The 26,463-nt window shown below is 34.6% G+C and overlaps 1 protein-coding gene across 2 annotated transcripts in view; it reads right to left on the bottom strand.

Moving 5' to 3' along the window:
* The window catches only part of LOC129218055 (uncharacterized), an 88,681-nt gene that overhangs the window by 42,917 nt on the left and 19,301 nt on the right, over positions 1 to 26,463 (bottom strand). For both annotated transcript variants that reach the window (XR_008580280.1, XM_054852239.1), the window contains exons 2-4: positions 16,264 to 16,616; positions 6,617 to 6,853; positions 1,485 to 1,640 (exon numbers count right to left, since the gene is read on the bottom strand). Coding sequence is in view for 1 of the 2 variants with exons in the window: in XM_054852239.1 (XP_054708214.1) it covers positions 1,485 to 1,640; positions 6,617 to 6,853; positions 16,264 to 16,616 (746 nt within the window). In the remaining variant the exon portion in view is untranslated. The remainder of the gene's footprint in view (positions 1 to 1,484; positions 1,641 to 6,616; positions 6,854 to 16,263; positions 16,617 to 26,463) is intronic.

Raw genomic sequence — 26,463 nt, 5'->3', positions numbered from 1 at the left:
TATTCTTCTTTTAATTTCATTGAGTGAGCAATTGGTATGGAACCATATTTGTTTCCATTGTGTAGAAGGGCTCATTTGAAACTTCGCTTTTAGCTGTCAATAAATAGGCGCCAATCATCTGGAAAATATTCAGGAAGAAACATTGTTTCCAAGAGCACTTTAATTTTGTAAAAAAATTCAAGATTGCCTTCTTGAGAGAAGAAGGGTAGCAAACCCTTTTCTCTTGTATGGTAAAAAGAGATTTAGGTTCCTTGTTCCAGCAAATGTTTGTCGTTCAACCTGGATGCCAGTAATTCAGCAGCTTCATTTGACTGGTTGAGATCTCTGGTGTGGTCATTTAACTCATTCTGCTTGAAACGATGAGGAATTGATGATATACTCTCATAATCACTGTCACCTTCATTAGTATCAGAAGGGTGATCAGATGATCACTGATCTAAAAAAGTAGAGCTGATAGAGAAAAACTGATTTCATATTTAGATTCAGCGGCCCAAATATAGCTTAAATTAGTTATAAAATTCTAGGCACCAAAAAAAAAAAAATTTTTTTTTTGTTGGCCTGTGTAATTGATTCTTTACTGCATTAGGTAAATTATTGCATGATCTGTAACTTTTTTGAGCTTTAAAAGAAATAGGTATTGACCTTTTGCTTTTTAAAGAGTGTAATGTGTATCAGACTTGTGAATTATTTGTAGATGCGGCAAAATGATTGGCATATACACAAATTTATGCTTAAGAGTACATGATTTTAACTTCACCTTTATTTACTTATTTATTTGCCATAGGCAATTAATTTGCATGATTTTATTTTTAGCTGCAAAGGTCTATTTAAGTATAGTAATTTGTTAACAGATAAGGCTTTTCAAACAATAGTTCCCTTATGCAAAGCTTTGCTAATGAAGTAAAATTACAAGAGATTTGACTTTTAGTTAAACAATTAACCTTCAAGAAATTAAGTACAAGTGTGAATGTTAACTATTCATAAACATTTGTTTCAAAAAATCTTTATGACTTTTGTGAAATTATACTGTTTTTCTTACACATAGTGTTCAAACTAAATAAATTCTGTTTAAACAACAAAAAAAAAAACACATTTTTTTTTTTTTGGGGGGGGGGGGTCCCCATTTAATAAAAATGTTTTTTTTTAACCAATCCTGATAACAGAATCACTTTGCATTAAAAATTTCATCACATGTCCCCCCCCCCCCCAATAAGGAAACCAGCAACAAACTGAATGAGGGAAAAATAATTTTTTGATTATTGTAAAAAAAAAAAAAGAAAGTGAACTGTAAATTTCACAAAATAGTTAAGAACCTAGCCAAGGTTGTTGTTTTTTTTTGGGGGGGGGGGAGAGATATACCCTCCTCCAAACAGAAAATTATCTTCTTTTGGGCCATAAAAAAGGACTAAAACTAATCATATCCTTTGGTGAAATTCAACTAATATGCAGCACATAAAACATAAAAATAAATTTTTTGAACTTACCTTCTTTTACAGAGATATGTTTTGTTCCCAAACATTCTTCATCATCAGTTGAAATACTTATAGCATCATCATATGATGATAAATCACTGGTATGTACAGAGCTAACTGAATAATTAGAACTGCTCTCAAATAATACGTCGAAATCACCACCAATATCTATAACACAAAAAAAGCATTTATACATGAATATCATCAAAAACACACTGAGACTTCACAGTGCCAGATCTAGAGGAGCAAGTCAGGGCTCTTGCCCTGGGCAACAACTACCAGGGGGCAGCAAATTTACCAAACTTCTATGTTTTTTTTAGTTGAAACTTGATATTTCAACTTGAAGGAAGACGGGCAGAGGCGGATGTTTCAAGTTTTTGCCCCAGCTCAAAAAAACGAAAATCCGGCATTCTTTGAACTTTTATATTTTATTTAATTTAAAGATTATTAGCCTTGTAAACCATACATGTAGAGGATTCATTTTTATGAAAAATTCCTGAGATACAAATTATGCATTATGCAATAGAATTTATTGTAGAGTGATTTGCCAGTAATTGACCATCTAATGAAAGTTTCTAAAAGCTCTACTTAATTTCACAGGAAAAAAATTAAATTTTCTATACATCAATAAAACTATCACAATTAACAATAACGAAACATTTTTCTGTTTTATTACTAGTTTTTAAGTTATTTCCAGCAGTAGTTAAGAACGGAGATTTTGCCAGTAATTGACCACTTTTTAAACACAGTAAAATCTAAAATCTATTCTATTAAAATCTGACCATTTGTATGTCTCTATGTAGTGTTTGTCTCACAAGAGGACACTCACTTTATTGAACAGAGACAATAATTAGAAGCTTATGTGATGCTCAAAAATACATTGATGAAGTAAGACATTTTTACACTGAAAGAAATGAGGAAATAGGAGTAAAATTAACACAATAACTTAAAATTCATCATGAAATTATGATGAGCAAAAACTACTCGTAACAAACTTTAATTACATCTTTTTTTACGAAACTGATATAGGTATGTTTCTATTCTTTCTCTGCATATTTTAAAGTATTTTATTTTTTGAAAACCTGGAATTTAAGCATTTGTCACACTTTGTTATTCTTCTGTAGTTACAAGCATCTAACTTCTGATACCAGAATAAGTTTTCTTTTAATAAGTGTAATTAATAATTCTGTAATAAGTAGATAATATTTAAAAACAATTTTTTTATTTACTTTCCATGTCCCTTGGGGAAAGCGGACACCCCTTTAAACTGGATAATATTTATGCCCCATAGGTGTTTGCAATAGAGGTCTTACTGTATTTAATAATATATACAACGTGGTTCATAAGTAACTTTCCTTATGTATGTAGCCCTATTCGCTGAAGCAATTGAGCTAAAATTTGTGATATAATAATTTGAAGGTATGTGCTCGAAAGTCTGATGATTTAAATGAATGCAGTGGCCAAAGTTCAGGTTGTAGTGAAGAAATCTCAAAATTTTCAAAAGACAGCACCCATGTTTGACTTGATCAAACTGTTCAGCATATTGAAAAACCATAACTAGCGCTGAAACAATAGGCGTGTGATGAAATTTGCTTATTGGTAGATTCAAGTACCAACTGAAGAAACTCTTTTGCTTCTGTATTTTAAAGATTTTTTTCCTGGATTGGAAGTTGCTAGACCAATCATCATCACACTAATGGAAACGAATTATTACAGATTGAAAAAAAAGAAAATCTTCTAACTTGAATGACCAATACAGACAAGCAATTGGAAGTCTCATGTCTATTTCAACTGTTACATCTCCAGATATAACTTCAGCAATTCACATACTGAGAAGGAAATGCTATAACCCAAGACAGAAAGACTGGAATGCAATAAAGAGAGTCATTAAATATTTAAACTGTACTAAAGGCATTTGCTTGCAGTTAACAACAAATTCATCATCAAATTTAGTTGTGTACTCAGATGCAGGTTGGACACAAGACCAACATGATAGAAAATCAACTTCTGGATGCCTGACTTTTCTTGGAAACTTGCTCGTTTCATGGGCATCCAGAAAACAAACAGCAGTATCATTATCATCAGCCGGAGCAGAATATATAGAACTGTCTGAAGCAATACAGGAACTTTTGTGGTTGCTAAAACTTACAAACTACTTGGAACTTTCTCAGTCATTGCCAGTAAAAGTGTTTGAAGTAATCAATCCACAATAAAGCTGGTACAGTCTGAAAAATACAGTTCACAAACCAAACACATGAATACGAAGTATCATCACATTAAAGGCTTGTTCAACAAAAACATCATAGACTTGCCTTTCAACTCAAGAGATTATTGCAGATGTGATGGCTAAACCTCTTCCCACAGTTCAATTTCAGTATTGCAGAAATAAAATGCACCTGATATAAGTCTCTACAACAAAACCAAGGTATTTGTTAGAACATTTTTGTCTATAGAAATTTTAATTCCTTTTACCTATTTTACAGCTCATCAGATGTCCCCTTAAGCAGTTTAATAAATGCTCTTTATATTATTAAATTAAAACAAAAATGGAGTACGCATTTTCTCTCCAATCAGCCATGCATGCAACAAGCGTCTACGCATTACTAAAGGCAGATAATTATATCAGTATACTTTTACACAATGTATCTATATCATTTGTATATATATTCATCCAAATCACTATGCTTGTAAATTGTATTATTTTGCATTAAATATATATATTGAGCTTACACCTGTTTTTTTATAGACAGCAGAAACATGTCAGTTTTAGCGCCAAGCTCCTTTCCCATAACCTTACCCTCTTGAATCTACAGTATTCCAACAAGCTAAAATTTTCCGTTAAAATCGAAACCCTTAAAGTTTGTGAATAAGGGAAAGAAGAAACATGCAAATCGAAAAGACGTAACTATGGCAACGTCAAATAAAACATCAATAATTTTAAAGGAGATGAAGAATATTCGAAATTTATTTTTAACATCTTGTAACTTTTTTTCCTTTGGAGATAGATGTTCAGTTTTTCGACCATAGGTCGAGTAAAAAAAGCAGCTCTTTTCAGTAGTGCCAAAAAGAAAACTGTAGGACAATTCCTTCGCTTTTAACTGGTACATTTAATGAAGAAAGTAGTGCTTAAATTTTAGCTAAGCCTAAAAAAGTTCGAGCTAAAAACGAAAATAACTCCCGCCGTATTTAAGTTAGAGCATTGAAACAAATTGCGTAGAATGCGGAAAATTTTACCCTTTCCAATGATATCTAATATTAATATGTGCAAGTAACATGCAATAATAGGCAATTTGTGCGAAATTTGAGCTTAAAAAATTAATTACAAAAAAACTTATTCGAATTTTAAAAACACCTGGTGCACACCTCCGGGGCTCGAAGTAATTTTGTACAAAATTTCAAGGCTGTAGGTGCTATGGGGTCTCCTGGACGCACGTCCACCACAGACTTCCTTCCAGAATTTCTTTGAAACCTTACTTTTATTCACTATAAAGATATGACTACTTTATCTGAAATAGTAATGAAAGGAATCGTGGAACAAAGCTTGTTTTTTTAATGCCACACCAACCAATGGGAAAATCTGAATGAGTAAGCTTCATGGTCTACCACCAAAATAAAAACATACAAACCAAATCTAAACGAAAACAATTTTTGGGTTTGCTGCCTCGTGATTTTCTTATTGCTCTTTATTTCATTTTTTGTTTTACTTAATTTTTTTCCCATAAAATAATGTCTTGTTTCGTAAGATATTGTGATTAGCTAGAATACAGAACTTTAGCCGTCTCGTATGGAAGTTCCCCGGGACGCGGGACAATTTTTCAAAATACGGGACTGTCCCTCTGTCCCTTGAAATCCGGGACGCCTGGCAACCCTGGTCCTGTGGCAGCTCATGATTGTGAAAAACATAAATTAAATTCAAAATTTCAGAATATAGAAATCAATTTTAATGCAAATGTGTACTTCACATCACATTTAATGTTTGAGACACCAAGAAAAATAGTACACTCTAAGTGCCAAAAAAAAGAACAATTTTACTTTGAATTCTCCATTTTTGAAAGCAGAAATAAATCAAACAATTGTTCTGTTAGATGAGCTTTTGCTTTACGTTACCTATTTAAGATTTTTTTTTCTCTTTTAATATTTAATGATATTTTAACTAGCCGAATTAGAAAAATCATATGTTTACTTCATTACTAAAAGCTGAAACTTTTTGTTATCAAAGTTTTTCATTTAAAATTTCTAAGAAATAAATATTTAAAAAAAAATAGTTAAGGGATGTGAATTTTTAAGTTACTGTGACATTAAATTTGTATTTCTCATTTTTGTGAATTTGCTCTTTTCCCACAGAAATGAGTGATTTTGTATTTTGAGGACACAACAGACAAGACAAAATAATGACTTCTTGCAAATTCAATGGTTGAAGCTAGAAAATAATTAAGCACTAATTAACAAGATTTATACTCGAATTTTGAAGACCAACTCCCCAAATTATCCAGATGCACTCTCAATATTACATAAGTGCAGCAGCATATTAACCTCTGAATACGGAAATGGTATTTTGATCTTGGGAAATTTAAGGACATATGCTGCTCAGCCAAAAAGATATCAAATGCAGGGTTACAGTACATTGGTACAAGTAACAAGACACCACAAGATTCTAATGCAAGAAATATAGAAACCAATGCATCAATTAGAAAATTTGTCTTAATTCAAATATACACAAGATAATAAAAAAAAAACTTACACACATTTTGATTTCAAGAGTTCATTATAAAAAATTAGTTTTCCAGGTTATCAGCACATTTTTTCTAGATTTGAAGTAAAATTGGAGTTTTTCCCAATGGTTTTAAGAAAATTTGAAATTCTCCGAGTATTCCAGGTTTTCCACGAAATATATGAACCCTAGTTAAGTACCAAAATTTTTCATAGCTGTTCTTTTAATTTTTCTCATGATTGTTTGAATATGTATTTGAGAGAGTATGCATACTCTCATGTACCATTCTGCAAAATTATATTCACATGTACCAATCCTATTTCGCTGTTTAAATAAATTATACAACATATATACTTTGCAGAAGCTTAAAAGAATTTAAATTTATGTAAAAGAGGGATAGCAATTAAAAATGAAAGATGTGCAAACAAGTTACCTTCACTAGCAAAAATAGCTTCAATATTTGGGATGTCTTTTGAACGTCTATTAGACTCAGGAATACTGAAGAGATCTTCTGTTTTTTCATAAGAAATGTTCTTCTGTCCATCTTCTTTAGAATTGAAATCTGGTTCCTTCTGTTCAATTATGCTTTCAGTAGCATCAGCTTTACAATCAGTTTCAATGTTTATTTCATCAAAAAGTTTTTTTATACATTCTATGCTTGCAGTTGAACCTTCAAAAATAGATTTGCATAGGTACTTTAATTTTAAATAACAATAAGAATAATAAAAACTTTCAAATTCATTTACAGCTGTTAAGAAATTATTCAATTGTTGACAGTTTGTTTTAAATAACCCATAAGAATTAATCATATTTACTATTTCAGTTAACTGCATTATAAACAAGGTTACAAGTCTCAGAAGCAAGGGCGTTTAAACTAACATGGTGTAATAACTGGTGTTTACCACCCTGTCCAAAAGCATTCAAAACTAAATTTCTAGTGAAGTTTTATTTTGTGAGCAAATATCAAACACAGAACAAAATGTATTAGAATAATTAATATTTTGTTAACATTAGAATTTAAGTTAAAACCTATTTTATTGAATGAAAATATTCAAATGGATGCTTAAAATGGTAGAAAACTTACACAGCCAATTCTAATCTCATTACATTCTTCATTAAAATGTTCAACTAGAGTAGGGTGATTTGCCAGTGGTTGACCACCTGCCAGTAGTTGACCCATGAATGCAAGTTCGGTGATGCGCAAGTTTGCAAAAAAAAACGCTCATGAGAAAAAAACGAAAGGATGATCAAAAATAGCAAGTGAAAATTAAAGACGAAAGGCCATCAATTCAAAAAATTAGTGAGAATAGCGAGCAACTCTGCGGTCTGCAATGCAGTGAGTTGGAAAAAACAGAGCTACCTGAAAAAGTCAAATGGCGCGAGTCCAAAAGCACGTTGCAAACAAAACAAGCCCATGGCGGAAAATCGAGAGAATGTGGATGTAAATTCGTGGTTATAGAAAGGTCCAGCAATTAAAGCATATTCTTCAAATACTCAATTTTTCTTTTTTAGTAAAAACTGAAGGAAAGTCATCGAATTTCTTTCCGCCCCGACCTCCGTCTCAGAAATTTTGTCCAAGATGGAAATCCGTCCTGAGACGGAAGGTCTTGCACCCATGAGTTGACCACTCGAGCACTAATATGTACAAAACAAGAATAAATAAGTAGATATTTTAATCTGACTGCTGGAACTAATTTATAGCATCCCATGAAGTGTTCTCTTATAATTTATAGTTGTAACTAGTTTTGAATGGAGGTTAGGACGGTACATTTACAAAGACACATAAAAAATTTCAAGGAAATCACTTTTCTTACTAGTAAGAATTGTCATGAGATAAAATGTTTAATCATATTCCTCAACGTTAAATTTTATTCTTTTTTTATTCAAAAAAAAAAAAATATTTTTGCAAGTAATTGACTAGCCGCCTGTTTGCTGAACCAATAGAATCAAAATTTGTGTTACTGTTATTTAAACAGATGCTCTCCTAATTACAAAAATTTTAAACAACGTAGTACTAACACAGATTTTGTTATAGTAAACTAATTTCGGAAATTTCGAATTGCACATTTTTCTTGCGCAAATTGATGCACATATTGAAAAACCTTAAATTGCGTTGTAATGAGTGGCGTGTGACAAAAATTGCAAAGATGAAAATTGTTTATCCTAGTGACAGTATAAAAGACAAGCATTTTACATAACTCACAAGGTAAGACAGTAGTAAAGCACCAACCACTAAACACCATGTGCAAAGCTTAAAGAAAAAATCAGTAAAATGCAGAGTGGAAAGCGTGTTTCTTCAGTCGGTGCTTAAATTTTCAAACAAACAATTTTCCTCACACGTCGATCGATCTAAAGCTATTTCTGGCTCATCAAACACTGATCAATTTGCGCAAGGAAAAATTGGGTGTTGTCATTTGAAAATTTTGAGATTCTATCACTGTAACCGCGGCCATGATATCACTGCTTTGTTTAAAATCATCAATCGGAAACGCATTCCTTCAAATAACCGTTCTAAAATTTTGGATCAATAGGTTCAGCGAATAGGACGCTAGGACTCCATATATAAGGAAATTTACTTTTTGACACCCCTATAAACTATTAAACTTTTTTCATTTAAGTGTTACTTAACAGTAATATTATAATATTTAGGCATTATTCTGGCAGCTATGCTGACTAGATTCGGGTCGACCGTAACATTCGGGTACTGCGGCGACTTACATGATGGTGACGTCATATCTGCTTGGAGTGGCTGCTATGGACTTAGCGAGAAATTAAAGAGATATCGCTAAGTTGGCATCATTTTTGGCAACTTATTTTTGGTGCCAAATTTGGCGAGAAATTGCTAAATGTCGCCAAATTTTGTGACTTTTTAAAATTTAATAGGTCATCACTGGCAGAGTTTAAAAGTATGTGCGAGTGTTGATTTTTTTTATCTATTGGTTTTAATTTATCTTGCGGATTATCTGAGAAATTCACTTATCCGCGGTTACCATGTCACCCTATTCTGCAGATAATTGGGAGTCTACTGTATGCACTGATCACTCATAATATCAATGCATTATTTTTAGTAAATATTTAAGCATTATCCGAGCAGTCTAGGATGGCTAGATTCTCCGCGTCTGAGGTGCCTTCGATGTCTCATATATCAATAACATCATATGTATTTGTATTCTATAGACTTGGCAAGAAGTTGAATATATAATAAAAAGTTGGCACCATTTTTTTGGTGACTAAGTTTTGGCACGAAATGTCACGAAATTTTTGTGATATTTTAACCAATTAGTCATCACTGTTGTGTAACCATCATCAAAGTCACGTGACATCTGTGATGACATCATCCACCCAACAACCAATCAGGGGCGTCTTTTAAGGGATCATAAGTACATACAAGCATGCATCCGGGCTGATTTTAATATAGTAGATTTCAGATTTTACATTGTTTAAAAAATAGTCAACTACTGGCAGACGCTAGTCAACTACTGGAAGTGAGCGGTCAACTACTGGCAAAATCTTCCTTTTTAACTTCTATTCAAAATAATTTGAAAAATAGTAAGTAAAACAGAAAAATGATCAGCAACCGTTGATCCTGATTGACACATAGAAAATTTTTCAATTTTTTTCCAGTTTTTTTTTTTCCTGTGAAATTAAATAGAACTTGTAGAAATTTCCAGTAAATAGTCAACTACTGGCAAATCACCCTACGCATGAACTGAAAGAATATTTTTTAAATACTAGTCAAAAATTTTCAACCACCACGATACAAATACATGTGTGCAAATGATCAAAATATAATGCAATCATTGACTTAACAGAAATATAGTGTATTAAAAATATGAAACAAAAATTTAAATTTAGCTTGTTTTATTTTTCAATCTAGGATTTGAAAAAAAAAAGAATATTCGTAAAAACATCATGTAAAACATTATCATACAGTAGGGCTGAGCGATATCCGGATATACCGTCATATATCGGTATGTATACTGCGATAACTATATTTAAATTTCTATCAATAAGATAAATCGCTTGAAGAAGAAATACGAGACTCAATTACGGAGAAATTAAAATACTGACTCTAAAAAACATAATCTTTCATAGTTCGGTAAGATGGGTAAGTGTTTGAAATTTCAAGAAATTATCTGCTATCTTCAAACAGTTATTTAATATTTAATTACAGTAAAAGGGAAAATTAACAATGCCGTCGAAGGTCAAGGTGGACCCCTCGAATCCCCTCCCCTATAAAGTTTTCAAAACTTATACTACTATGACGCAGAGCGAGGCCCTTCCAAGGACCACACCCCTAAATTCTGACAAAGCTGACATAGCCACTCATGGGCTCTGAAAATGAATATGTGTTGGTTAAGAAAGCATCTTAATGCAACAATTAAAAATAATCGATTGAGGTATCAACACAATTCATAGTTCAAATTACACATAAACTATTGATATTGCGCTAAATAAAAGGTTTAAGAAAAATACTAAACAGAAATATTTTCATTTTAAAAAAAATGAAAAACGAAAAAAATTCTGATGAGATTACTTTTGTGGCATATTTATCTCACTAGAGGGAGTGCAACTGATCTGAACGAAATTAAAAGGAAAAACATAAATTCCATTCATGACACACAGCACCACTTGAAACAATGATACATTTTCGCTGTTGTCGGCAGTTCCAAGCGATGCGGGAAAATAGGGATTTTAAGTAAGTTCTATGCATTTACGGCGATATGCGGGAAAATAGGGATTTTAAGTAAGTTCTACACATTTACGGCAATATGCACGAAAATTGGGTTTTTATTTAAGTTCTAGGAATTTTCGGCAATGAAGCATATTTTGGATGGATGAGCGAAATAGGGTTTTTATATAAGTTCTACGCATTTTCGGCGAGATGAAGCATATTTTGGATGGATGCGCAAAATAGGGTTTTTATGTAAGTTCTACGCATTAACGGATTTGAAGCCGTAATGATTCATTGCAGCTCTATTGCTTGGTATTTTTTGAGTTTAGTTTATAAGAGTCGTCGTCAAATACAGGAATTAAAAAAGTTAAGAAATTTTCGTATTCGTTTTTCTGTTAAATTGCTTGTGAAATAATGGTCACTGATGAGAAAATTGATTTACCTAACAGTATGCATTTTGGATTGGATCTGCTGAAGGAAAATTGATTGCATTTTTAAAATCAACATTAAAAAAATATGCGTATTGTTAGAAAACAATTAGAAAAACAATAGTTTCATATGTGTTATATATTATATTTAACCAAATGACAATTTTATTAATGCAAATTAGATCAGCATCAGCAAATTTGAATCAAATTTTTGCCAAATATAACAAAGAGAGGTCCTTTGATGCTCAAGATTTCACATAGGGTAGTTTTCGTTCACAATCGGAAACACCCCACGCTCCCTCCCACCGGGAGTTTCCCTTTACGAATCCACAGTTTTTGACAGATCTTTGCCGAATTTGGCACAGCGGTTCTTTGATGGTCAGGGATTGTCATAGGGTTTTTCCCATACCTATGAGGGAAGGTAGGGAAGGGTGCGAATACACCCCTAGGGAGAGTCTTATGCAAATCCAGTTTATGTCGGATTTCTTCCAAACTGGCACAGCGGTCTTTTGATGCTCAAGAATTCACATTGGGTACTCTTTGATCATAATCCGGACCCCCCCCCCCCCCCTTGCTCCGGGAGTTTCCTTTTACGAAGCCAGTTTTCAACGGATGTTTGCCAAGAACTGCATTTCTTTGATGGTCAGGAATTGCCATAGGGCTTTTCTACTAACTGTGAGGGAAAGGGGGCAGGTGCGAATAAACCACAGGGGGGGGGGTTCCTAATGCAAATCCAGTTTATGTCAGATTTTTTCCAAACTGGCACAGCGGTCTTTTGATGCTGAAGAATTCACATCGGGTAGTTTTTGTCTGCAATTGGACCCCCCCCCTCCCCCGCTTCAGGGGTTTCCTTTTACAAAGGCAGTTTTCGACGGATCTTCGCCAAGCACTGCGTTTCTTCGATGTTCAAGAATTGTTATAGGGCTTTTGGCAAACCTGTGAAGGAAGGGGGGAAGGATGCGAATAAACCAAACCAGGAGTTTTCCTAATGCAAATCCAGTTTATGTTGGATTTTTGCAAGCATGGCCCTGCGGTCGTTTGAGGCTCAGGAATTCACATAAGTTTTTTGTGTCCCAGTGGAGTGTGTGGGGATGGACCACCTTTAAGGGTTTCTCCGAAAAATCCGTGAAACGGAATGATTACGAAAAATCTAATTGAATTTTGAGTCATGAAGTTGCTCCTTCTACACATTGACGGGAAATGTTTATGCTATTTTTTTTCTTTTTTAAAAAACCTGATTGTTAAACATGCTTCACTAGACGAAACTTTTATTTTCAAGGTAGACTGTGGAACGCTGGATAATGCAGCTAGTGACATATACATAATAAGTAAAGGTATACAGTGAAACCTGTGTAAGTTGACCACTTGCGGTGCAGTACTTTGGTGGTCAACTTATACAGGTGGTCAACTTATAAAGGGGGTAATGATTTTTTTTTTTTTTTTTTTTTTTGTAATTCTTACACCATGTATTCATTTCTTCACTAATTGACACCTACTCTTTCTGTTCAACTCACTTTCATTGTTTAGCATTACTTAGAAACAATCTCTAAAAATATTTGAATAATATCTTAAATTATTATTTTCCCAGAATGACGTATAATGTGCCATGCAAATTTAAAATTTCAGTAAATTGATCAAAAAAGAAAAAGTCTTATTGTTTATGAAAAGTTACTCATTTTATATTAATAGTTCCTAAAAATTTATAGCTAATCAAAAATTACAAATTTTTCGCTTAACAACAAAAGAAAAACAAGTTTGGAGAATAAAGGGGTTCTTAGTAGTTTTCCCAGGTGGTTAAACTCAAAAGGAGATTTAGTTATGTTGCTGTTTCATTTAGTTGGTAAAATGCTGGTCTGGCATCAAAAATATTCTTGGAAAGCTATATAAAAAAAAAATTGGCTAAATAAAATTTAAAAAAATAAACCAAGTGGTCAACTTACAAAGGGTTTTTTTCAATACTCCAAACCAAACTTGGTGTTCATTAGTGGTCAAGATAGACAGGTGGTCAAGATAGAGAGGTGGTCAAGTTACAGAGGTTTTCCTTCATTATATAAGATAGGACTAATTCCGTTCCTGACAAAAGCGGTCAATATAGACAGGTGGTCAACTTACAAAGGTGGTCAACTTTACAGGTTTTACTGTATTTCATAGTTCTGCGTGCTTAGTGGGTGTATGGTGTGATTGTTTCCAAAATTTATAGCTGCATTCTTTAAAGATTTATCAATAGTATTTTACTTTAATGTTACTCAACTAAGAAGTAAAAAGTCTTAATGCAAAGGCAAATGATTGAAAATAAACTAAGATATCAATACGAAATATAGTTCTAAGTATATTCAAATTATCAAGACTGCTCAAAGTAAAAGATTTAAACAAAATAATGAATAGAATCTTCAAACTTTTTTGTTGCGAAGCACTTTTGTCATGCATTGAGCTATATTATTTGCACGCCCCCCCCCCCTCCAGGAAAGTTTTGAATTAAAAAAACAATTGCATTTATTATGTTTTGTAGTATTTTTTGTTGTTTTTCAATATAATGTGCACTGAACTATAAATTTTGTCCTCCCCCCCCCCCCCGGGAAAACTTTGAATTCTTCCAGGAATATATCGATGCATCAAAAATATCGATATTTGGTAAGCAATATATCGCAGAATTAAAATTCTGATACTGCCCAGTCCTATCATACAGTAACCATTAAAAAATAATAAGTTTTTGTTTCCTTTCTAAATATCAGATTTAATAGCATTTGTCATGCCGCTGCACAACGTTGTGTATGCTTTCGTTCTCCCGCTACAGTTTTCTGGAGTTTCTCACTTTCCCCGCCAGGGTTCACTTCCTTCGCAACACACCGGGTTTGCTCCTCCATTCCAATCGTACTACTCGCCTCGTGTTTTTAAATGTTTTGGTTCTGATGCGTCTGTTTGGCAACATGTTCGCATCATTTGATTAACGGTGCCGAATCATCTTTCTCTGATGGGAAGTACTACGGCGTAGCAGTTCTGGAGACGTTATGATGTCTCCGATTCCAGACTCCACGATATTGCCTGTGGTCTAGGAGATTTGTGGATTAACCCCCACCGCTAATAAGCTTGTAGTCTGTATGGAGTGCTTCAACCCCCTACTCAGTTCTTCAAAATGATCTGTTTAATTGACCTAGGAATTTAGGGACTAAATGCAATGACACTTTACTGTAGAAATTACTACCAACGGGTAAAGATGTATGCATATTGTATGTGCTAAGTTATGCTATGCTTTATTTGATGATAATCCAGAATAAAATGCACTTGAACCTCACTAATGAAACCATGTGATACCTTCTTACACCTACACACTACTGATCACGGCAACTCAATTCCCTCACATTACGAACCTGGGAAAAATGATTACACACTCGAGCTGCATTGCCCTCTACCACACTTTTAAGTGTTACATTTTGGAACAAATCATTTTGAAGAACTGAGTAGGGGTTGAAGCACTCCATACAGACTACAAGCTTACCAGTGGGGGGGGGGGGGTAATCCACAAATCTCCTAGGCCACAGGTAATATCGTGGAGTCCAAAATCGGCGACATCATGAAATCTCGACAATTCCAGAGCTGCTCCACCGTAGTACTTCCCATCAGAGAAAGATGATCCGGCACCGCTAATCAAATGATGTCGAACATGTTGTCAAACAGACGCATCATAACCAAAACATTTTAAAACACGAGGCGAGTAGTACGATTGGTGTGGAGGAGCAAACCCGGCGTGTTGCAAAGGATGTGAACCCTGGCGGGGGAAGTGAGAAACTCAGGAAAACTGTAGCGGGAGAACGGAAAGCATACACAACGTTGTCAGTGGCACGACAGCATTCTTTTGAGTTATAAGTGGAACTGAAATTAGTTTCATTGCTAATGCTATGAATTTCTTTTCAAATAACTACCAACATTTATTTGGGTACAACTTCTTAATACTTATGCACTACTATTACTGTAGCAAGTTCAAATTGATTAAATTAGACCTTTTTAACTTTAGAATATTTCTAGACAGTTTAAGACACCTTTGGACAGTCACAGAGTTTTGGATAGTAAAAACCACCTGTGCTGCCCAAAACCAGTGTCGGAGATGAAATAACTCCAATCCTGATTATTTTAAAAGTAAAAAACTTTCTTTGTTTTCATTTTCAAAGAACAAAAATTTGTTTGAGAAGGAAATATGTAATAAAACTTAAAAACAAAATTGCTAAAGACAAATCTCGAGCATTCGAATATTCCTTCATCTCGAAATTGGATCCCAAACTCTTGAGAAGGCCAACCGGAACTTCCTATAACTCGAAGGTTTTTGCCAGTCCATTGGGACAGTGACTTATCGAGAGTTGATACTAATATAGTAATATATTTTGTGAAGAACAATGTGTCATAGAACACATTTTTTGTAACTCAGGCCAATAAGAAAGAAAAAAAATAGCAAAAAAATTTTCTAATTACTACTCCTTACATTCGTGTTTCCTGGATGTGAGGTGCAATTATTTCAAGCTTTCAGGACCATCAATAAAAACTAGGAACAATTATAGTCACTTTTAAGCTGAGTTTTCTCAAATATCTTGTAAGTACTTGAAATTGGGGAAGGGAGGGGGGTAGCAACACCAACTGTAAATGAAAGTAATAATGAATTGGGTATTATTAATGCGAAAACAAACTCACTTCGAGTTTCACGGTATTGGAACACTCCCCCCCCCCCCCCAAATCAGTTGGGGCATCATTATTTTCGCTCGCATGTGAGTTGCCTGAACTACTCAGATGATTCTGGCAAATAGTTAATAAAGAAACACTTAACAGTAAAAATTATGAGCCTCATGATAGCTAGAATTTTCGGTTAGGTTCAAGCAACGTAAAAAAAAATTCTACTTCACACAATTTGCTCTTAAAATTTCAACTGCCTGTAAAATAATTGTTGCAGTTTTAAAACAATATACATAAATGAATTATTAAAGGGCAAACCTGCAAGTAGACGATGAAGGATTTGAAAAAAATGTTTGTCCTCTGATGGTGAATCATGAAACAAAGCATCAGCTTCAGATGAAGTTTCTTTTGGAGTAGACGAAGTTTCTTTTGGAGAAGATGAAGTTTCTTTTGGAAAAGATGAAGTTTCTTTTGGAGAAGATGAAGTTTCTTTTGGAGAAGATGAAGTTTCTTTTGGAGAAGATGAAGTTTCTTTATTTGGTGATTCAGGTTGCTTTTTAGAAACAATTGATGCAACAATGTCCTCCATAAGAGAATCAGGGATATTTTCTAAGCTTTCATTTACTCTTTTTTGAAGACAATTATTAAGCGATATTGTCAACAGTAAAACACTATAACAGAAAAGCAGCAAGCAGGCATGATTGCAAAAATAATGCATTTAAATACAAAGATTAAAAGCTATTATTAATATAAAAAACAGCTTTGAACTAAAAACATGCTTAAATAGGGGCACATTGGCTACTTTTTCCAATTTTTATTTTCTATGTAATCAAAAAATAAACAAAACTGATTTTTTAGCACATATTACTAATTACATATTTCTCATCCTACAAGTAGTCCGGTCAATTTAGAGAATGGAAATAACAAAAATTCCGGGAAAGCTAAATTTTTGTAGAGACCTTGGGTTTAGCATTACAAATAAACTGCCAAAAGTCCCCGTCGATCCCATGTGAGCTAAAAAAGTTATTTGGGGTCAAAGGTCAAAATTTTAGGTTTTTTGGATTTTTCTCAAAAACGGTAAGTTTTATCGAAAAGTACCTCAGACCAAAGTTGTAGATCTCAAAATTCTCTATAAAAATGGTCCTCATGGTTTTTTCTCCAAGACCAAACCATTTCCCAGATATTGCCTACTCTCAAAAGACAGCCAGTCATTTACAGAATCCCCTCTACTCGCATGTCCTTGAATAACATCTGGCTATTTTAGTCCGTGTGGCGTCGTTCACATACCCAGGGGTGCCCAACCCACTAAGGGCAAAGGTGCACCCCTTCATCATCGCAGAGATCCCCAAAAAGCAAGCCTCCTCCCCCCCAAATGAAAAAATACCCCTCAAAACAATCTCCTTAAAAATTTCGATGTCGCAGTCTGGGCCATGACCCCTCCTAGGTGGACACCCCTGACGTACCTGCTTCTTTTTGAGTTAAACGTGCTGTTCGAGTGAATAAACATATTTATTACAAGCTTCTACTGTTGTTTGTGCTGATCAATATTTAAGAAAAATGTCACAATTTTGCTTTATTTGCAATAAACTTTGGACTGAAGGTGAAACTGTTGTGCTGGGCAGTCGTGGAATGCCAACTTTAATTGATGCAAGTGTTGGGAGAAGTTATAAGAATGCTGATTATTAAAGAAGTCAAAAGTCCATTACAAATCGCGTCGATTGCAAAAAATCATACACCCGGAAAAGTTCAATCTCTGCAGCAACGTGAGGATGAAGAGCCCAGTACTTCAAAAGTAAGTCCTCCTTGTACTGTAGCGCGATTAAGTGAATTTGAATCCAGCTTTTGTTTTTAAAAACACTGCTTATTTTGTGGCTGTGAAGTGGATGAAGAGGCTGAGGAGAAGAAAGCGCAGAATTATTGCAGAAAAATTCATAAAGCATTGACTAAATCATATTCAAAATTTAAACGTGCAAAGGCAGCTTTTGACACACCTCAGAACGATCTTTAGCTAATTGTAAAAGGGATTCTTTGAATGAAAGTGTAGAAAATTTATGATTTTTTCTGCGATAATTGTTCTTCTCAGCCTCTTCATCCGCTTTCTTGCCACAAAATAAGCAGTGTTTTTTACAACAAAAGCTGGATTCAGATTCACTTAATCCCGCTCTAGTACGAGGTGGACTTATTTTTGAAGTACTGGCCATGTTCATTAGGGTGGATTGTAGAAAATCAAAATCTGATAAACGCTAAGTAATAGCCCGGAAAAGTTGCCTTTAGTAAAGATATTTGGTTATGTAAAAGGATTTTGACCGTAAAACATATCTTGAGGTGTCGCTCGAGCCTTGAAGTTGATCATAAATGCTTAAAAACTGGAAAAATTTACAATAATTTCATCAAATAACAAAATTTGATAAATTTGATGTTATTGCTCTTAAGAGCAGACTTTTTGTGTAGATTACACATTGCATAAGATCATTTTAATTATAAACTGTATTTTAAAGTTCCACACATGTGTTGAATCTTGAATTTGACCAATATAGTGTCAGAATGGAATAACATCGTGTTGCTCCGTACTTGGAGAAAAAATATTAGAAGTTATGATTTGTAAAAGTTTGCTTTCATATTAATTAATTCTTACATAGATACGGAAAAAATAAGCAATAAAAGCATTTCTTATCTAGTAAAAAAAAAAATTTAATTCTCCACTTAGCCCATAACTTTGGTACAAAATGTCAAATTTACCTATGATAGAGAACAAAGGTTAAGTATAAAAATTAAAAAAAAAAAAAAAAAAAAATGTGGCTTGCAACAGCCCACATAAGTCACCCTTTGAAACAAAAGACGTTAAGAAATTTTAATGGGTTTTGAGCCCTCAAACTGTAACCACATTAATTACAATAAAACATATGCTTGGCCTGCGAGTTGAACTATAACAATTCTCATAATTTTCATTCTCGATTGAAATTGTGGCTTGATGGTATTGTGGCTTAATATTTCTAGATTCAGGTGATAAAGAAGCTAATCATTCTTTGCGTCTAAGAACACGAATTCCCCATAAAATTAAAAGCAAAAAATAAAAATTTTAAAATAGATAAAATGAAATATGTAGGGGAAAAAATCAAATTTAAAATGAAAAACATGAAACTAGGTGTTTGTGAACAGGGTCATCGCGAGATGAATAAACTAGAACTGTTTGAAAATCAAAATTTGACGAAAAATCTGAATATGATGTAAAATTATTATAAATGTGTGCTCAACAGAGTTTTTTTTTGCAGAGAAAGAAACTTAACAGGAATTTGGTTGTGGGTGTAGAAATTAGGGGGGTCCAAAATTTTTGAAATTGTAGCTCTGAAAACGCAATTTTAGATGATCTTCGGTAATGTCAAGGAGAGAAGGGTTTGGGTGCTCACCCCCAAAGAATTTTAAGAAATTGAAGTCCAATAAACGAAATTTTAGTCGATCTGTAATGGTATTTTATAGGGAGTGAGAGTCGAGGCATCCCCGAAAAAGTTTCAAAATTAAAGTATCGAAAACGCAATTGTAGGTCATGTTTGGTAACGTTAGGGTGATGGGGTTAGTGACCGATTAAGATACTGAGGGCTCCTCGCCCCCCCCTTCCTTCCGTAATCAAACCTTAAAAAACACACATATTTACGTGGTGGAAACTCCAGGGCTCAAGGTTATAGCGGTGCTCATCCACTAGCTCAAAATATGGTATTAGGGAGCAGAGAAGCCCACATCTTAAGTAAATAGAAGAAGAGTAACTAATATTAAGTTAAAAAATTCAAAAGAAACTTGAGCCGGATGCCTAGCTTTATATTAAGATGCACTTCACGAGTCAGAACACGTATAAAATTAAATTTATTTATATTTTCTTTCATTATATTAGTTTTCCGGGATAACTTGGGAAAGAATGGAAAAGGGAAAGCGATCACAACTACTAATTTTTGCTAGCGCAAAAGCAGAATCAAGAGAAAAAATTGAAAATCTTTTGAAGAGCGTAGCTTGCTAAAACCAATTACAAGTATTTTAGTTGATAACAAATAGAAACTGGAAACGGATAAAAATTTTGCGCTAAAAAAATTTGAAAAGGTGCAAATTTTTACGGTTTTTAATTAATTTCTATGGGAATAAAAGGTCTACATCGATTAGGCTTAGCTGGTGGTGGATGGAGCCGGCGGGCAGCCGGGCTAATCAGATAAATAATCATGATCATGTTTCATAGGGGCGGCGAACATATTTCATTCCTAGATTTTTAAAAATATCATCATATAAATCACAGCTATTTGGAGGAAAATGTGTGGGCCGCCGAAGCATGTTTGAAACAGAAAATAAAAGTTAAAATGCAGTGAGCGAGATTTAAATTATTGAAATGAATAGTCACACCAGTAGTTCTAAGCAGGACTGCGGAGTCGGAAGAAAAATGACCGACTCCGACTTGGGGGAATTTTAGAGCCTTCGACTCTGATTCCACAAGAACTGGCAGAGTTGCAAAAAAAGGGAAAAAGATCGACTTCGACTGTTGAATTTTAAAACCTTCAACTCCTGACTCCGACTTCGTTACCTCAAAATCTGTCCGACTTCAACTCCTCACCGTTGGTTCTAAGTTTTTGAATGTACAAAACGTTGTGTTTTGTGTAATCCAAAAGAAAAACAAAAAACGAAATTTGATAATATGGTCGGCACCATGCTAAACTCGGTAACAAACGAAGGTGAAAAATCGCGAATCTCGTTTTTCAAATTCAATGGTTTTGGTTTGCCATAGTACTCAAAAAGGGCTATTACTACAGTACACTCCCGATTATCCGCGGAATTGAGTGGCCCAGGCACCGCGGATAATGCGAAGAAGGTTTAAAACCAGAGCTAAAGAAGACAGAAATTATCTTTTGCTTGAGAATGATTGTATTGTAAATAAAACGTGAAACATTTAAAAGAGATGCGGCATTAAAAAATATTTGTATTTCAAGCTCAACAGAACTAGAATAAACTAAAATTTAAATCATGAGTAGGAACGCGTACACCGCAAGTACTGAAAGGAGTTTGATTACTGTCTCTACGCAGATGCAGAATCAGCTGTTAAAAAGCCCTACCATCCGCAAAATTTTTTCTCCCACTCCAATCAATGACCTTGAAGTGCCCTGTGCTCCACAAAAACCTTCATGAGGCATCCCCAGCTATCCTCGGCAACCCGCAGGGAAGATTCCGAATTCTTACAAGCATGTGCCTAAAAGCGGAAAATCACAAGAAAATACGGGGGCCGTCTCCACGCTACATTTGTCATAAAACACATTTTATATTAAAAAAAGGGGAACCCTAATACTTAAATTTTGTTTTTCCATCATGTCAGTGTGTGTGTGGGAGGGGGAGGGGCTATACACTCATTCTATATTAAAAACTCGTTTTTTGCTGGTGATTGCATCACGTATCACACAAACACAAATATATTCAACAAAATTGGTTGAGACAAAGGAAAAACTTTAAAATCCGGACGTTTTGTCCAGCCTGCTCAGAAAACTGGACGTTATGTCCTAGCTGTCCAAAAATGTGGACGTTCTGTCCTTGGACCTTCTGTCCGTCGGACATTGTGTCCGTCGGACGTTATGTCCCTCGGATGTTTTGTCCGCTGGACGTTTCGGTCATGGATGTTATGTCCGTGGACGTTATGGATCTGGACGTTGTGTCCGGTTCCCCAAAAAAGACCACCCCATCAGAGAATTCCCAGAAGACCTGTAGGCATTTTCCTAACCTTTCTCAATCGGAACAGATGATAAGGATAATGTCGTACGCTCCTTAGGGGATAAATTAGGGGTCATCAGTAAACACATGTGTTTTACCGAAATCAGCTGAACGCTTTCCCTTGAGGCACGTGTCAAAGAGAAGTTGATGACAATGCTTCGACTTTCACGTTTTTTGAGAAGGAGCACTTGTCGTGGGAAAGGGAAAAAAAAATAATTGATTTCAGATCCGTGTCTTTGCAGAACAAAATTTTTCTTCACAAGGTTAAGTTCTTTTTCCGAGACTTTCGCGGATAATCCGCTCGTGGATAATCGAGAGTTTACTGTACTTCAAACAATAAGATTTACACTTAATGTTATTTATAAAAATCAAAACATTGAAAATAACTAAAGCGTCTGGTGGACAAAAATATTGTTTCGGCTCCCCTGAAAAGAGCCAATTTTCACATTCGGTAGTTCAGCATAGTGCCGACGATATTACGCCATAAACAAATCTATTAAGTATCAAAGTAATTAACATTAATTGCACAAGTTTATCTTGGGTAAGGTTTTCTTTTTTTTAAAATTAACTATATACCTAACTTTTTTATTTTTCAAATTTTTTGAAGCATTCATAATTCGAAAATGCATAACCATTAGTTTCAAACTTTTTATTGAACATGCCAGTTGAAATCTGTCATACTTTCAAATTTTAAGTTTTAATTCACTTTCCAGACTAAGGGAGGAAAATGTCAATTCAAAGTCGTACCTCAAAATTTATCTACATGGACCATTTTTGCAGATCTGCGGAGTCGGAGGGAAAATGGCCGACTCCAACTCAGGGCCGGATTTAGACTTAACGGGGCCCAAAGCTATTTTAGGTATGGGGCCCCTTTTGTAGTTTTAACAATGTTTCTCTCGGTGGTGTAAGAGAGAGAGAGGCATTTTTTAATTTTTTTTTTTTCTCCTTTACTATGTCTGTCTCTTTCATCTGATACATACACCAATACTTTAATTTTTGTTGATCGTGTTTTAATGTGTTTTTCCTGATGTCCTGTGTTGGATTGACCTTAAAGCCGCGACTCCACATCACCGGAAAGTCGTCGGAAACGGACAACGGAAACAGAAAAACCTTCCCACTTCCGGTTGTTTCCTTTTCCGAGCGGCAGAAACACGACGGAATCGAGAGTTGAAACATTTTTAACTTTTTCTGTTTCTGGCAACGGAATCCGCTTCGCAACAGCCAATAGGAACTCTTCACATTGTCAACAACGTTTTTCTTCAGCAATATCGACGGCAAGTGGATCCATGAAGACAGAGCCGTGTCCAAGGGGAGGGTTTTAGGGGTTAAACCCATCTCATTGAAAAAAAAAAGTATGTCAAATGAAGAAAACGATTGATTTAAATTAACTTTAATGTGAAAGCATGGTTTAACGCCCCCCCCCCTTTCTCTCTGAAGTTTTTCTGTAATTTTAACTCAGTAATTCTGTATTTTTTTCCCCTCTAATTCAACTCAGTTGGACCTAAACGCTTGCATTTCTTTCTCTTATAACTTAAAAAATTTTGCATAACATTCAAATATTATGTAATTTACAACTGTTAAAGCTTTGCCGACTGAAATAATATTTTGGAAAAACAGTGGTGGTAGAACCGTTGAATTATCTACCGATACAAAGCATTAATATTACTTATTGTAAGGAGGTAATGATGAATTTGGCAGGTGTTGCAGCTATGAAGGTGTATTAGTGATGGTGTTTAGTAATGTAATTTTGCATCTACAATAAGCTCGTTCTGAGCATTATTTCAGAACATAAAATCTGATATGCATTATCTTACATAAAAAGAATTCGTTTAGAGTTTTAAACACTTGTTGCAATAAACCGCACAGTTAACAGATTTAATTAAAAAGAAACAAGCAAGGTTTTATAAAAGTGAACCTGTAAAATGAAGGAATACTTTGGTCACTTGAGCAATCAGAATTATTCTGCTAGGGGAAGAGGGGGGGGTACAGCAGTACTTACAGGTGCATAAACGCCATACTGGGGTCGATAATTTGTGGTAAAACTATGAAGGTTGTGAGGGATTGAATCCCCCTCCCCCCAGGTAAGATTAAAACCCCTCCCTTTATGAAAATCTGGACACGGGCCTGCATGAAGATACATTTAGAAGTATTTTTAGAAGAGGTCAGGAAATATCCTTGCCTCTTCGATAAATAAAAAAAGGAAAAATTATAAAAATGTCCAAATGAAGAAGAGTTTGTGGCCTGTCATCGGCTCCAAATTCAATTTGAGTGGGTAAGTCGAACATTTTTAGTCGCTGTATTTGAATGGTATGAACTATGCGTTTGCAATCAACAATCAACTGCAACAAATTAAATTTTTGCAGGTCCTGTAGCAGAAACAAAGTGAACAGTTCAAAGGGACCGGTTTACTAAAGAAAAAGAAAAGTCAGGGACAAGTTTGGGTATAGGAAAGGGAACCCTTGCAGTCTATGTTCCCAAATGGTTCCTGTACCAACAAATGCAATCTATTCTGAATGTGTGTTCATCAGAAAATACAAGAATAGTTATTTTATGCAGGATTTGGAAATATATCTTTCATTCCTTCATTTAGCCTAATAAATACATTGATAGCTTTTTTTTCTGCATATAAAATTAAATTTTGTTTCACTTATCTAAATTTTTAATCAACTTTGATCTGTAATTTTCGAATTTAACGATTTAAAAATTGAAAGTTACTATTGCAGGGTGCTGGATCTAGGGGAGAGCAAGCGAGGCAGCAAACGCACCCTATTTTTTGTGTTGGAGGTTTTCATTCTAGTTAAAATTTGATATTAAATCTTGTTGGGAAATGTGTAAGTGCAGTGGTTTCAATGTTTTGACCCACCTTGTAAAAATTATGTATTGAGTACTGCCACTCCGTTTGATCCTCACTACCTAAAATGTTGCTAATTTGTAAAGGTTAATTTGTATAACGCAAGCCAATCATTTAAGGGCACTTGAGAAGATAATTGTCCCTAAATTACGGGCTTTGTGAAGTCAATGCATCTATATGAGTGGATATGGTTTTTGTTTATCCAAGAGCAGAGCTGTTATATTAAGAAAATGTAAACTCATCATTGCAAAATCTTTTTTCTTTCTTCGATCCATCTTTCCCGCTAAATACACAAAATTAAAGTGAATGTCTAGAATCCTTCACCAGATGGCGCTCCAAGATTCCGCGTAAGAATTTCCGGCCAGTTGAACGGAAATACAACGGAACGGAAAATCGTACGTTTTCCGTTTCAGTTTCCGTTTTCGTTTTTCCGGTGATGTGGAGTCGCGGCTTAAGAGGGGAAATGTTATCAAGAAAGTGACACATGACTCCCTTTTAAGTGGAGTACAAAATATTCCCAATTGTAGGGAGCCCGGGGATTTCTTCCCCGGAGGAAATTTTGAAAAATAGATATAAAATTCTGCATTTTGAAGCCTTATAAGATGTAGTTGGAACTACAAAAATATGAGGACAGAAATAGGCAAACAAAACTTTTTTTAAGTTATAAATTATATCAAAAATTAAGATAATACACAGTAAAAATTGTTTTTGATTCGAAAAACCAATGACAGCAGTCAACAGAGAGAAACAGCGCGGGAAACGAAAAGACAACTCATTGCTTCTTGCTCACATTGGCTTTCCATACAATTAGTTTTTAATCACCCCTCCAACTCACCGACAAACAATTCAACTCCGACTCCTTTACCTTAAAATCAATTCGACTCCAACTCTCACTCCGACCCCGCAATCACTGGCAGTGTTACAGGCATTGAGGGAAAATGACTCCGACTCTTGAAATTTTTAACCTACAAATGCCGACTCAGACTCTTTGTCTCCAAAATCTGTCCGACTCTGACTGCGCAGCACTGCTTTTTTACACTATTTTAGTACTTGAAAAAAAAGCGTATTAAAAAAAATAGAATATAGCTCGCAAAAAAAAAAAACTTAAACAAGATTGAATCTGGTATCAGTCTGTAAGTTGGTTTGATCGATCTCGAAGGAGCAATGTTGACTTTTGAATTGGACTTGGTCCAATCAAATGATTACAGCGGTCTGGGCTGAGCGCAGCTTTTACTTTAAGTTAGAAACATGAGTTTCGACTACATGATAACATCTGAAAAAAATAAATTTGGAAGCAAAATGTATGTTTTCAATTGCTTTTAGCTCATGATTTATTTATTTATTTAATTTTGCCTTTTCCAAAAGGTTCGCCCCTCCCCCAGACATTTTTCTCAAAAAGAACCCAAACCCGATGCATTACCAACCCGACGTTTAATAATCCAATGATTGTTTGGTTGTGCCAAGCCCGATGTTTAGTAAATCATTTTCATTTCTTCGTCATTCCCAACAAAACTATTATGTAGCCTACAAACAAGATCAATATAAGTTTTTGAGAAAAATGTATTTAAAATGTTAAACATCTATTTGCTTTTATTATATTAGTCTAAAGAATTTTTTTCCTGCATTTAGCATTTGCCGACAAGACATCATTACACTAAAAAATTAAATCTTTATAGTACACTTCCTTGTATGAGGTAAAAGGATAGTTTACTCATCGATATGTTTTGTTGCAGAATAATCCAACAATAATCAGAAAAGTTGTAAATAACTATAGTAATAATTTACTTGTAACTTCTGAGTGAAAAAAAGTACTTTAAAACAAATCAATGAGTGCGTCTGCACACTTGACATGCTGATGAAGAGCTGTTTTGCGAATGTAATAGAAAAGCAAAAATCTCCGAAGCATGTTTTTTCTCCGATGACAACCCCCTCCC

This window comes from Uloborus diversus, chromosome 3 (assembly GCF_026930045.1).
Source record: "Uloborus diversus isolate 005 chromosome 3, Udiv.v.3.1, whole genome shotgun sequence".
Lineage (NCBI taxonomy): Eukaryota > Metazoa > Arthropoda > Arachnida > Araneae > Uloboridae > Uloborus > Uloborus diversus.
This window is presented reverse-complemented; position numbering and strand designations above follow the sequence as displayed.